The sequence below is a fragment of the Musa acuminata genome, chromosome BXJ2-6 (assembly GCF_036884655.1).
Source record: "Musa acuminata AAA Group cultivar baxijiao chromosome BXJ2-6, Cavendish_Baxijiao_AAA, whole genome shotgun sequence".
Classification (NCBI taxonomy): Eukaryota; Viridiplantae; Streptophyta; class Magnoliopsida; order Zingiberales; family Musaceae; genus Musa; species Musa acuminata.
Window position 1 is genome coordinate 15144981 of NC_088343.1, and position 13292 is coordinate 15158272.

Sequence of the window (13292 nt, forward strand, 5' to 3'; positions counted from 1 at the left end):
CTTCCTAACAAGCTTTTGTTGAGATCTTACCCAACAGAAGCTCTAATATCAAATTTAATGCAGGGCAAGTAATAACAAATTTTTTTGATAATAAAGGAATAAAAAAAAGAAATTTAAAAATAATTAAAAAAGATAATAGAAAAATAAATGGATAACTATATATCAATATCAAGGAGTTTATACTAACTAAACTATCTGTAAGTCTATAAGGGGTATGTCAAAGTTATTATATAAATCTCATGTTATTCTTACTATCATAACAATGTCATATATTTCTTTTATTTCTCATCACACAAAAAAAGATTTGACATATGTGTAAATCCCGTAATTGATGAGATCGATTCGATTGTGTTTCATCTTATAAATATGATTATGATTATATTGCACATAACACACAGATAATAAAAATATAAGTTTCCTCCTTTTGTAATGAATTTTTAAATCAAAAGATAATTATGTTATTTTTGATGAAAAATAAATAAGTATGTAATGGAATTATTTCTTTTACGTTTTAAGATCAACAAGGCTCCATGGCAAGTTGATGCGGGTCGGATTCAGCAACGACCGGATGTATCTCGATTCCGTAAGCGGGTCGGATCTCCGACATCGGGCCAAACCCAAAAGCCTAGTATAATTCAAAACATTAACCATACGACACGCGGCCTCACTCGCATCATTCACCCGAGAAAAGAATAAGCACATGGCGACTGGGTCCCACAAAGGATCACGTTTCTCGAATAGCACTAATCACGGAGCGGTCGAAATAGTGTCTTTAAGAAAACAATTCATGATCATACATTTCCCGTTCCCCCCACCAAAAGCACTATAAACTCACCCCCTTTTTCTTCTCTGCTCTGCTCTTTTCCTCTTCTCTTTTCCTGCGAAACGGTTGGGCTTCACTGAAGAAGGGGGTATGAATAAAACAATTAAATACAATTCTCTTTTCCCTCCCCACACACACACACACACTCATTTATTCCCCTCTATGGCTTCTCTCGATCCAAACCCTAACCCGAAGTAGAAATCCTATCCAGCGAGCGCGAGGAGCGGGGCGAGGGGCAGCGACTCCGGCCCTCCCATGGAGGAGCGGTTCCCGTCCTCGCGGGAGAACCCGAGGGCCGCGGGGCCGACGTCGCAGCGGCCTGTGGCGCCCTCGATCACGGAGCGGTTCGGCGCCATGCTCCGGGATCGGGAGGAGAAACTCAGGGAGGCCACCGGCGAGGAGCCGGTCCTCATCGCCGATGACATAGTCCGGTGCTACGAGGACGTCCTCTCCGAGCTCACCTTCAACTCGAAGCCCGTCATCACGGATCTCACCATCATCGCCGGCCAGCATATCCGGTACGCGGAGGAGGTCGCGGACGCCATTTGCACGCGGATCCTTGAGGTGGGATTTTTCATGTCACGTCGGTTTCGACCTCGGATGCCGCTCCTTGAGTTCTTGTAGACGGTTGATCTGATTGGGTTGTGTGTATTGAAGAAAATTTAGGTTCCGGTCAGGTGGGAGAAGGAATAAAAGGTTACTCCTTGATGGGAAACTTGTGGTCAATTCGAGTTTGTTGGCTTGTTTGTTGCGTAGCATTGCAAGCATCTCGTTTGCTATATTTTATTTTAGCATGATGTTCAATGCAACCCTAACTCCAAGATCTTTACTTTTAGTCTTTCGTGCATGCATATGATTGGCCGAGGTTGATGTGGCTTCCGTACACGCTTATGCCCACTAAAGCGAGATTTTCTATACAATCAATTTAGGACTCCTGTGGTGATGATAGGAAATGAAAATGGGTCCTGTTTCACCTTTAATTAAACTGGGAACAAGCCCTTTGAGCAGGCTTATATATTGCTTGACGTAGGATTCTTTATGAAAAATAATCTTTAATTAACATGGATTCCGTAGTTGGTTCTTGTTAAGGAAGCTGAAATTGTATGGCTTAGACTGCTTTGCTGTTCTTCTTCCTAGAATCAGGGCAATCAGGCGAGTTGTATACTATTTTCTTTCTTTTCTCCCAGCTAAAATTAGAAGCTGTTGTCCATTATTCTCATTTTACTACATGTCTAAAAGGGTTTTATGCTTTATGGATTTGTGTTCAGGTAGCTGTGGATCAAAAATTGCCTTCTCTATACCTTATTGATAGTATTGTGAAGAACATAGGACATCATTATGTGAGAATTTTCGCTGCTCGGCTTCCTAAGGTGAGCATCATGGTGCATTTGGCATATCTTCGTCCTCTACCACCATGTTCGTCTTAGACTTTTAGCGGATTTCTTGTAGCTTATATCAATCGAAAGAGGGTTATGTTTATTGTGCTGTTAAGTTTTAGGAAATATCTTTGCTGTCTTACTGCAGTTTTCCATGCATTGGTTTAATGGCACACAGTCTGCTATATTTTCTTAATCGATTGTATTCTGAAACTTGCATTTCTTATTCTGTTAAATGATGATCAGAAACAATAAATCTCATTTTGTTTCTCTTTGGCCCTCTTTTGTTGGTGTTTATTAAAGGTTTTTTGTGAAGCATACAATCAAGTCCATCCTACCCAGTATTCTTCTATGCGTCACCTCTTTGGGACCTGGTCACAAGTCTTCCCCAGTAAAATACTTAAAAAGATTGAGGATGAACTTCGATTTTCTCCATCTGAGAGTAAGAGATCATCAGGGATCACAAGTACCAGGCAATCAAAACCTCCATCTCCTCATCACTCTCGTGGTATTCATGTAAATCCAAAGTACTTGGAAGCACGACATCAATTTGAACAATCTGCTGTGGTAAGATCCAAATATCCAATTACTGTTATGCAAATGCAAGCTCAGTGTCATGATTAAAGAGGTAGACAATCTTGACATTTTTCAATCCTTCGATGCATGTTTCCTCCTCTTTGAAGCTTAATGACACAGACACATTCAGTGGACCCATGCAATAATGTGCAGGAGTCTGATTATGAATTGTAATGTTTGGAGGGACTTGCTTCAGAGAACCTTGAAGCATGGTCTGATTCTACTTCAAAAATTTTCTGTGCACTTCTAATTTTTTTACTGAATGCTTTTTCATGTCTCTAATAAATGTGGAAACATTCTAATATGACTGTTTTAATCTTAGCTGGAGGCTTGCTAACCAAGATTTATGATGATCTTCAATTATTCATTATGCAGAAGTTTGACAATTATATTAATGTAACATATGTTTTCTCCCTCTGTTGAAACAATGTTCCATTATTTGGCTGGTTACACTGTACTGCAAAAGGGAACATAGTTAAAACATAAGAGATAAAATTGTTGGAGTATTGACAAATGACCAGCTTGAACTGGTATTCTGCAAAAATTTGGGAAATTTCACATTTACTTATTGTCAGCATTATGGTTCAGATTATAGGATTGGTTAAGATTTATACTGGCAATTCAAAGATTCTTTGAACTTTGCCAATCTTTTTATTTGTGTCTAATCTCACCATTCTTTTTGCAAGCTTTTGTGACTTGTTTTTCTTACTTCTACTCTATTTTCTTGGATATTGCCTTCTCTCTTGCTCTCTCTCTCTCTCTCTCTACATACACACACACACACATATATACTTACATATGTATATAAAGTATCATGGATTTGAATTGCATAAATAATCTCTCCACATAAAGTTTTGGTATATTTGACCATACCTAAATCCAACCTTCTTGCTTTTGCTCTGTTCTTGATTCATTTTATTTTTTATCAATTTATTACCTATGTGATGGAGTAGGGAAAACAATATTCTATTTTATGTGTCAGCATGTAAGGATATTGCTTTGTGTAGAGCTCAATGGGGGAAAAGGGACCTATGTAGCTTGCTATAAATAGTTGGGACATTACAGCTTGATGTTGGTGTTGATGGCAACGTATGGTGTTTACGAGGTGGATAAAGCTTTCAACCAAATGAATATAAAATAGTTGTGATGGTGGTGTAAGAAGGAATCAAATGCTTATTAACCGGATGAGAATATGAAGTTTGAGGATTTCATGCCACTATACAAAAAAAAAACATTCCTGGGTAACTCTCTTGGGTCTTAGCATGAGACAAACTTAAGTACTTTGCTGGACCACTCTGGTCCGATATACTTCTTCTACACCTCTTCTCTTCCTATACTTGTCCTCCTCCTCTTCCTCCTTGTGCCTTCCTCCCATTATCATTCTCCTCCGTCTACTCTTCTACTTGTGCTGTTTCCACTCCTAATCTACTTCATTGTTTTAAACCTAAAACATAAGCTAGTTCAAATTTTGAACTGATTTGATGCAATTTTTAAGAGGCTGTTCAATTATGCTATGAATTGCACCAGTATGCCACCTTTTATGGTCTTGGCTTTATACTGGAAGATTTGATTCTTGAATGGAGGACTCTGAAAGAGACTAACTTTTGATTTCTTTTCCAGTTTGCCCCAAACTGGGGCTCTTATTCTGAAATCCCAATTTAGTTTTATAAATTTTCTAGTCCAGATTGTATTAACCAAATGTGGTCAAAAGCACCTCCATGACTGTGTGCTGTAAGCCTGTGACACTGACAACAAGCTTGTACAAAGAGAACAGAGAGCAGTGGTAATTGGACATCTGATGGTCATTGCTAGTTGTTCTAATTTAATCTAAATGTCTCTTTGTTGTTTCCTTTTCTCTGTGCATAATAGAGTCATATTACTTCTCTTTGTAGGGTATACCACATACAAGTGTTTCTTCTAGTTTACACGTTTATGAGTAGAAACCCTCCAAACAGTACAGTGAATCTGATTTTGATCTACCTGAATTGCTACCCCAGGACCTTGGGACATCGGGGGCAGGTCCACCTCAAACTGCAATGGTGCATGCGTCCTCAGTGATTGGAGCAGGAGGGTCAATGCCTCATTTGAAGAACAAGATATCACTGTCATCATCTCCTCCAAGAATCGGTGTGAGAAGGCATGTTTCACCACCTAATATGAGATTTTATAATGGTATTTCTGCTAGGAAGATTGGTGGAATGGCTTCTCCATCTCATTCTGGATTTGTGTATGGACCTGGCAGAGTTAGTGATCCTAATAGTCAGGCTGACAGGAGCAAGCCATCCAATGAAGATCCTTATCATGTAGAAGTGTCCATGCCGCACAACCATAAATATGGATATGGCAAACAGCACCCAAGAGACTTGATTGATGCATATGGAAATCCTAGAGGAAGAGTTTCTTCCTATGAGAAGTTTCCAAAGGTTCAACGTCTTGATGTGAATGGCATAGCCAGTGAAGCAGCCACCAGAAAATGGAAGAACTCCGATGAAGAGGAGTATGTCTGGGAGAGTATGAGTCCAACTTTAGCTGATCAGAGCAGAAGGAATAGCCTGCCACCATTTGGACCTAGTTCTGGAAGCTTTAGCAACCGAACTGGTATATCCATATCTAATCCTGCAATGCTGGAAACAGATTTTCAAAGGCACAGTTGGCCTGTCCAAACCCAGGTTCGTGCAGCCGATGATTCCTCTTTTATTGTTGATGATAGGATTACTTGTCATTGGGGTATTGACCATAGCATTATTTTCCTTGTCTACTTTCTGTTGCCACTTTAGATTATGGATAAGTCTATATTATAACTCATATCTAATGCTGCCTCTTCTAGTAGTTCAAAGTTCTAGTACTAGTTATACGTGAAGAATGACTATTAAATGTCTTTTAGATGATCTTTTGGCATGTTCAAAATGTTTAAATAAGATGCCTTTTAGATGAAACAGCATTTGGCTGCAACTGTTTCACCACAATTTGTTTTTGGTTACCTTTTTTATTTTGATCTAGGACCAAAGCCAGTTTCTATGTAAATTTTTGCACAATCATCTATGCAGATTGGCATATTGGTAGCAACCCATAAACCACTGATATGGACCAGGAGGGATCAACAACATCTCAGCACTTTGCTAACCCACCATTTTTTTTTGTTTATAAGAAAAGATCCAAATACTTATTCCTTGATAATTAGATTTTGTTAAACATTGTCTATCCCATTTTGAATATTTAGGAACTGCTGAAACTAACCTGAAATAGTTGACATCACTGATGGTGTGAAAACAGAAACTTGCCTCTTTGCATGAATTTTTTTCATTTGTTCTTTTCCTTGGGAAATGTGATTGCACAATCAAAGTTTACTAGAAATCTGATTACAAAGGAACCTGGCATGCCCTTTTTTCCTTTTCTTTTTTTCCTGCATTGAAATATCTAGTTTTTTTTTTAACACTAGTCCTTTGAAGCTAAGCCTTTTACTAAGTTCATAAAAACCATAAATAAACAAGTATTAATTGATAGTTGGGATTGTACGTGTTGCAGTCTCATCCTGGATCAATGATGATGTATCTGGATGGTACAACAAGTCAGACTGGGTCCCCCCCTCACCATCAGAAGTCGAACCGTACTCGAGATTCTGGAAAGTTTAGTTGTATGTTCCCACAGTCTTCGCGGCAGAGCCTTAGCCCAAGATCACGTAGCACGGCTCTTGCATTAGGGGGAGTGGCACCTTCTATTGGTCAGAAACTCCCTGTAGCACATGATAGCTTGCCTGACATAGAACTACCACTCCGGAGCTTATCAAATGCTCATGATGATCCTTTGAAAATAAACACAGCCGTGATAGATAGGCAATCAACACTAAGACCATATTCACCTCCTCAAGATATGTTGCCTTCTGCTCATAAATCTCAGTCACTGTCTTTTCTCTCCATACCTCCAAATCAAAAGCTGGTCAATGGTCAACTTGATATTTCTGAACCTAATAAGTTGCTAATGAACCAAGGAGCCGACCCACGTATATTTGTGCCTGAGAAGCAATATGATATTGTTGATAAGTATAGTTCAGAGTCAGTTAAATTTCTCCATTTTCCCTACCAACCTCCTAGTAACACGCATCTGAATCAGCAAAGTCAGGTACAAGGAATTTCTATGCCAATGCAGACTCCAGAGACTTATGGGAGTATTCTCCCACCTGCAACAGCCCTGGTTTCATCTTATTTAATTGGCCAGCCTGTAAATCACTTGCAAACATTAGGAACTGGGGTTTCTGTGGTTTCTGTTTTGCCATGTTCTTCATTTGCCACACCTTCTGTTGCAGTGCACAGAACAATTGATACATCATTACATTTACATGGTAGCCTTTTGCCACCTTTGCCTCCTGGACCACGTCCTGCCTCATCACAAATGGGACCTATCCCTCAAACTATGAGTTCCTCAATATCTAGCTCTCCTGCAAGTGCTTATTCAGGCCTTATTGGTAGTCTCATGGAACAAGGGTTGATATCATTGAAGCCATCTGTCCAAAGCCAGGTACATCAATGGCTTAATAATCTGGTTTTATTTCTTATGTTGCAATCTTTGCCTCAAATGATGTTTCTTTATTGAAGCATGTGCTGTAATTTTACAGGAAACTTTGGGAATTGAATTTGATATTGAACTTCTTAAAGTGAGGCATGAGTCTGCAATTAATGCTTTGTATGATGACCTTCCAAGGAAATGTGCAACTTGTGGCCTACGTTTCAAGGGCCAAGAAGAGCACAGTAGTCACATGGATTGGCATGTAACGAAAAACCGGATATCAAAGAACCGTAAACAAAAGCCCTCTCGCAAATGGTACGTGAGTGCAAAGGAATGGCTAAGTGGTGCAGAAATACTAGGAAACGATGTTGTTCCTGGGTTTTTGCCCACTGAATCAGTTTCAGAAAAAAAGGAAGACATAGAGGTGGCAGTTCCTGCAGACGAAAATCAAAATGTTTGTGCATTATGTGGGGAGCTTTTTGAGGATTTTTACAGTGATGAGACAGAGGAATGGATGTATAAGGGGGCAGTTTATTTGAATGCTCCAGATGGATATATTGAAGGTTTAGATAGGTCTCAGCTAGGTCCTATTGTCCATGCCAAGTGCAGGTCTGAGTCTAATGAATGTTCTGTACAAGCATGACGGTAAGCATATGTTGTTTTACACTGAGCACTGATAGTTATGATTTAAGATGCCATATTTGTAGTGCTGGTTGGACATGAATACTGAAGGATGTTAAATCATGGCTGTCCATGTTGTATTGTTACTATGTGCCCAAATTCTGTTTCTGATTTAAGATGAACTTCAAAAAATTTGATATGAAGCCTGTAAATTCCAAGAACTCACACTAGTTCCATTGATAATTGTTTCTGAAATTTGATTACCTGTAATCATTTCTCTCATTGTGGATATGTCTTATCTATTCGCATGGTAAGTTGAAGGTTTTGTTAATTTTTCTAGAAGAAAGAACAAAGCATTTTCCAGTGTTTTACTTTCAATACATATTGTTTTCTTTTTTGCTTTGATTTTCTAGAGGTATTTGCCTTTTGTATGATGATTTTGTCCCCCTTAGTAGTTGTTTAGTTGGATGAATTTTGTTCTTGTAAAATATTTTAATTTGTTAGAACTCTTTAATTAAGTGGATTAGATGTGAACATCTGATGTAGTTATGTCAATTCCATCAAAATTGGGCCATCAATGGTTTCTTCTAGGGTTCCAATATATTGATGGGAGGTATTTGTAATATGCTTGATATTTATGATGAAGCAATATTGCAAAACATACCTACACTGATCACTAGCCTTCACTTGTGAGGTTTCAGATCCTGAACATTAACATATTACATTAGAGAAACCAGGGTTTGCCGTACCGAGCCGTACCGCCCGGTACGGGCGGTACATACCGGTCCGACAAGTTGTCGGTATGCGGACCGCCCTGTACCGGTACACCTCGGTGTACCGGTCGGTACACCCGTACCATACCGTACCGAGCACGAGTCGAAACGCCGGTACGGTACGGTACGGCGAACCTTAAGAGAAACATGTGATGTTTAAAACTCTATAGTACAGTAGTGAGTTTGGGACTAAATTATAGGTTTTCTTTGTCTTTTTCCTTGTGAAATTTAGAACTTAGACATTATATTCAACATCTATTTTAAAGGAATCTGGCTTAATCTTTTTTTTGTTATTAGACAAACAACTTTTTAAAATATTTCCACTATTTGTAGTGGTTATAATAACGAAGCAAGTGCATCAAATGATACATGTCAATTGCTAAAGCTCAATAAACTAGTGTTTGAATGAATTATGTTGTAAAAGATTTTGACGTCGAGAATGCTTGAACAACTTCTTCATGGTTGGGGGACACTGATTGTTCTGTCTCTAGTTTTGAGGGAGGTAGTTATGTAGCAGAGCCAATAATGAATATGACTATTCTTTATTTTGCAGAAGATTACCGTTGCTTGAAAGGACTTGTTCAATTAGACCACCCAATGATATCCTTTTGGATAGTTCTGTCCTTCAACTTCTCCGATTTTCTTTTGAGTAGCAGTGCCTATTTTAGTATTATGAATTAATAGGTCATATGTTATGTGGCTTGTTGAGGATCATCCGCTGTTGTGACACCATTAATTTCTTACTGTAAGCAGGGAAACTGACCCCAGATGTCATCGGCTCACGAAATTGCAGCATTAGGTTATGTAACCTGTAAATAACTTGGAAGAATTGGGGGCCACATGGTATGCAAAGCTTCATCTCTTTCCCATAATGGTCAAGCCAGCCTACCATGGCATAATATTCATTACGGTACATGTAAATTTAGATCTGTGTACCTACTGTACCAAAGTCTATATGTTTAATCCATCTCTTCTTTTACTCTCTTGTGCTTTTACATTATATTATGAAAAGCTTCATTTGATGCTATGTCTAAAATTTTAGTGGTGTGGTGATGTGGTCTAGAGAGTAACATTTCTCTTCTCATGATTTGACTTTCTGTGTCATTATTTTCTTCTATTCCCCGTTTCTTTCTTTTTTTTCCTCTTGTACAGTGTTTTGCAGGGAGAGTAAAATATTTTGAGTGTAGCAATTTACCCTTCACCGGTTGGTGGATGAGGATACATAAGCATGGACAATGCCTCTGGAACTGTAGCAGCAGCGGCTATGGAACTATCCTTTCCTTCTTTTTTAAACAAAAAAGCCTGAATCTGACAACCTGAATTTGAAGTGTCATGATTTGCGGCTAAAGATATTGAATGTATTTATAAATCTCCACATCCCTGTCAAATCTTTGCATCTTAAATGCCTTGTCAAGTCTGTCTTTGGTGACAAATGCTTTGTTGTAATGGGAAGATCATTGTTCTGCATGAATCAGACAGATTCTTTCTGTTACTATGTCAAAGTACGTGATGTATTAGTTTTTATTCCACTAAAGGTTGTGGAGCTTCCTTGTTCATGTGCCTCTGTGATGGTTATTCTGTTACTGTGACAAGTGTTCTACATGGTCTTTGGCTGCTGCAATCTGGTAACAGTTTTGGTTTTTACCAATCTCATCTGTAAAGATTACCAGTCAGTAGTTTGCTCTATTGTTGCACAGTTGAACTTTATGTTTCAGTAACTTGTGTGCAATGGGAAGATCGTTGTTCTGCATGAATCAGATAGATTGTTTCTGTAACTATTTCAAAGTACGTGATGCATTATTTTTTGTTTCACTAAAGGATGGGAAGCTTTCCGGTTCATGTACCTGTGTGATGGTTATTCTGTTAGCATGACAAGTGTTCTACATGGGCTTTGGCTGCGACAATCTGGTAACTGTTTTGTCTTGTACCAGTCTCATCTCCTAGGATTACCATTCCATAGTTTGCTCTATTGTTGCACAGTTTAACTTCATGTTTCAGTAACTTAATTATAGTTACATTTTGTTGCACCTGATCAGTGGTCATGTACACAAAATCGTACGGGGTCTATAGAAGGTTGATGTAGGTAACCTTATATCAGATGATGTTCTCATGTCTTGAATGCTTAATACCCAAGACAAAGTTTGTTTACCTAATGATGGATCTGTTGCTGGTGTGCCATTGTTTCAACTGTAATGACTTTTTTCTAACTGTGATAACTATTTCAGGTTCTTCCAGCCACTTGCTCCCCCATGGGGAATGCTTGCTGGTGTGCCATTGTTTCAAGTCACTGTTCAAAATATTTCAGAGGATTTCCCGTGTGGCATTTCTTCCTCAACATCTTATCATCATTGACTTGGTATGTAGTTGTTCACATTGCATCTTTCTTGGCTTACTTATCAGTGCCCTATTTATTCAACTGCAAATAGCTCTCACACAATAAACAACTCATCACTATGTTGTCTCCTTGAACACTGAACTGCCTCAATAAAGGATCATTTGAATAGGACCATGGATCATGCTGTGTTGCTTTATTCATTCCACTGGCACCCGCAACGAATAATTATTAAGATGGTCTCCCGAGTCTAGAATTGGCATGATAGAGTTTGATTCCTTTACAACTTGTGGATTGGTTAAGATGATACCTAACATACTGTTTATTGTAGTTATTTAATAGCAAATTCTTCTGAAAAAGAGTCATCAAAATGTTGTTTCAAGTGTAACGATTGATCTTACTAAAGCTCCCATTTTGTTTCAATATATTGCTAAATGCAACTAGATTGCACCAACATTCCTCTTGCATCTAACATTGGAAGCAAACCTTGGTTCATGTAATGTTTTTAATGCATTGGAGCAGCATCAAGTTCATAATTTGGCCTTGTTGCTGATACATGGATTCAGTGGTCCTATGACAAATTTATGATTGAAGGTTTAATATATACCAACACCTCAATGACTTGATACAGCTTTTTTTAAGGATATTGGTAGAAGTTGCTACAGAATCTACTTGATTCCTTTTCCAGTCTCTCACAGAATTTTATCAGATCACTGTTTATGTATACATTTTAATCACGTTATCTGTCTCTTGACAAGATGGATAATGTGAAATCACTGTATTTTGTATGTTAAATATGGATTTTGATTTTATAAACAAAATGTTAAGATGAGAAAGATTTTAATGAAGAAACAGAGAAGACTTACCTGTTTAGTATAATCCATTCACATTATCTAGTCTATGGTAAAGACATCTGAAGCGATCCAGTTAAAAGGAGGAAAAAGTTATTTTTAGTCAAGAGTTCTTTTCTCGAGGGAAGATTTTTAAGTAGCATTGGGAACTCAAAATACTACTATTCTTAAAAAGATTCAAAATACTACTATGCACACACACACATTACTGACCTTTTCTTCTGCATGTCTTTCCCACCATCCATCATTTGCATATCCACAATCAAGAAGAGTTCTACATCTCATGAGAGATTGCAAGATATCTTCCAATGAGGTGAAAAGATGTCTTCTTTATAATCTCATTGAGAAAAGATTGATAAGAAAAGGGAAAAGCTGTGGAACTTTGATGGAGTAGAGAGATGATGATTTTTGATAATTACTTCTCACACATTATATTATGAATCTCCATGGGTTAATAGACACATATTAAAAGATTCCATTCACTGTCATATGCCTCACTATAAAATTCGTGCATGCTGACTGTCCAATTTTTTTCATGCATCTTTTATTGATATCCCTTCCCAATACCAGAGATAAAGAAAATTAAATTGAATTTATTTTTTTAACAAAGGTAAGCTTGTACTCTTGGTAGCTACTGAAACCAATTCTTTTGTTAGCTTCAGGATGTAAAACATTTGATGCACTTAAGAAACTCATCAATGCATATGGAATTCCTGTGGCTGTAGATCCTACAATAATAACACTCTTTTCTGGGTTTCATCCAAAGAGAGAATTTGACAGAGGCTGTTCACAAGACAAACTAATGTTATTTCTTTGATAATCCCTAAGACTATAATACTCTTTCAAACAATGCCAAAACCCTAAAACAAAATCATTAAAAAATCAAAACACAATATGAATCCTTGACAACAAAGCAGTGTGGCATTAAACTTCAAAAATTAATTTAACATTACCAGAATCTAATATAGCTCAAAATAATCAGGTGTAAACCTCTAGTCTCAAAATAGATTAGCCAGTGATGCATGTTACAGTTGTTATTGTTGTTAGTGCATGTTTAGGGCTGCTGAATCTGCACCTCAACTCTACCCTCTTTCTTTTATCTTTAGCCTATGCAGTTTGTCACACTTGCCAATGGAGTTGAAGAGTGTGATGCGGTCTAAAAGCACTTCACCATAGTGGTAAGATATTTTCTGTTTTGTTGTCATTGGGAGAAGGCTTAGGTCTGGGAGCTCCTCATGCATGCCTTAAGAAGACAAACATGTAGCAGGTGCTTGAAGTAAAATAAAAATAAAAACAAAAAAAACTGAACACTTGATGTTTTCTCTTTTGGATTGTAAAGAAGAAAGCCTTATTTTCTTCAGAAAGGCCATACATACTATTTAGCTTTGAATAAGATGATTCTTTCCAATCTACCTCCTCAAAAATATGTTGTGTCAG

The 13292-nt window shown here is 37.9% G+C and overlaps 1 protein-coding gene across 2 annotated transcripts; it reads left to right on the forward strand.

The window, feature by feature from the left end:
- The first annotated feature begins 950 nt into the window (after positions 1 to 950).
- LOC135615074 (polyadenylation and cleavage factor homolog 4-like) lies at positions 951 to 10228 on the forward strand. Of its 2 annotated transcripts, XM_065113091.1 has the most exons (8): positions 951 to 1387; positions 2092 to 2193; positions 2503 to 2766; positions 4773 to 4912; positions 5018 to 5444; positions 6301 to 7290; positions 7388 to 7923; positions 9426 to 10228. In XM_065113091.1, the coding sequence occupies exons 1-7, from the start codon at positions 1079 to 1081 to the stop codon at positions 7919 to 7921; spliced, it is 2766 nt and encodes a 921-aa protein (XP_064969163.1). In that variant the 5' UTR covers positions 951 to 1078; the 3' UTR covers positions 7922 to 7923; positions 9426 to 10228. The 2 variants fall into 2 exon arrangements, with proteins under 2 accessions (XP_064969163.1, XP_064969162.1); XM_065113090.1 differs by having other exon boundaries at positions 4773 to 5444.
- Positions 10229 to 13292: the final 3064 nt, after the last annotated feature.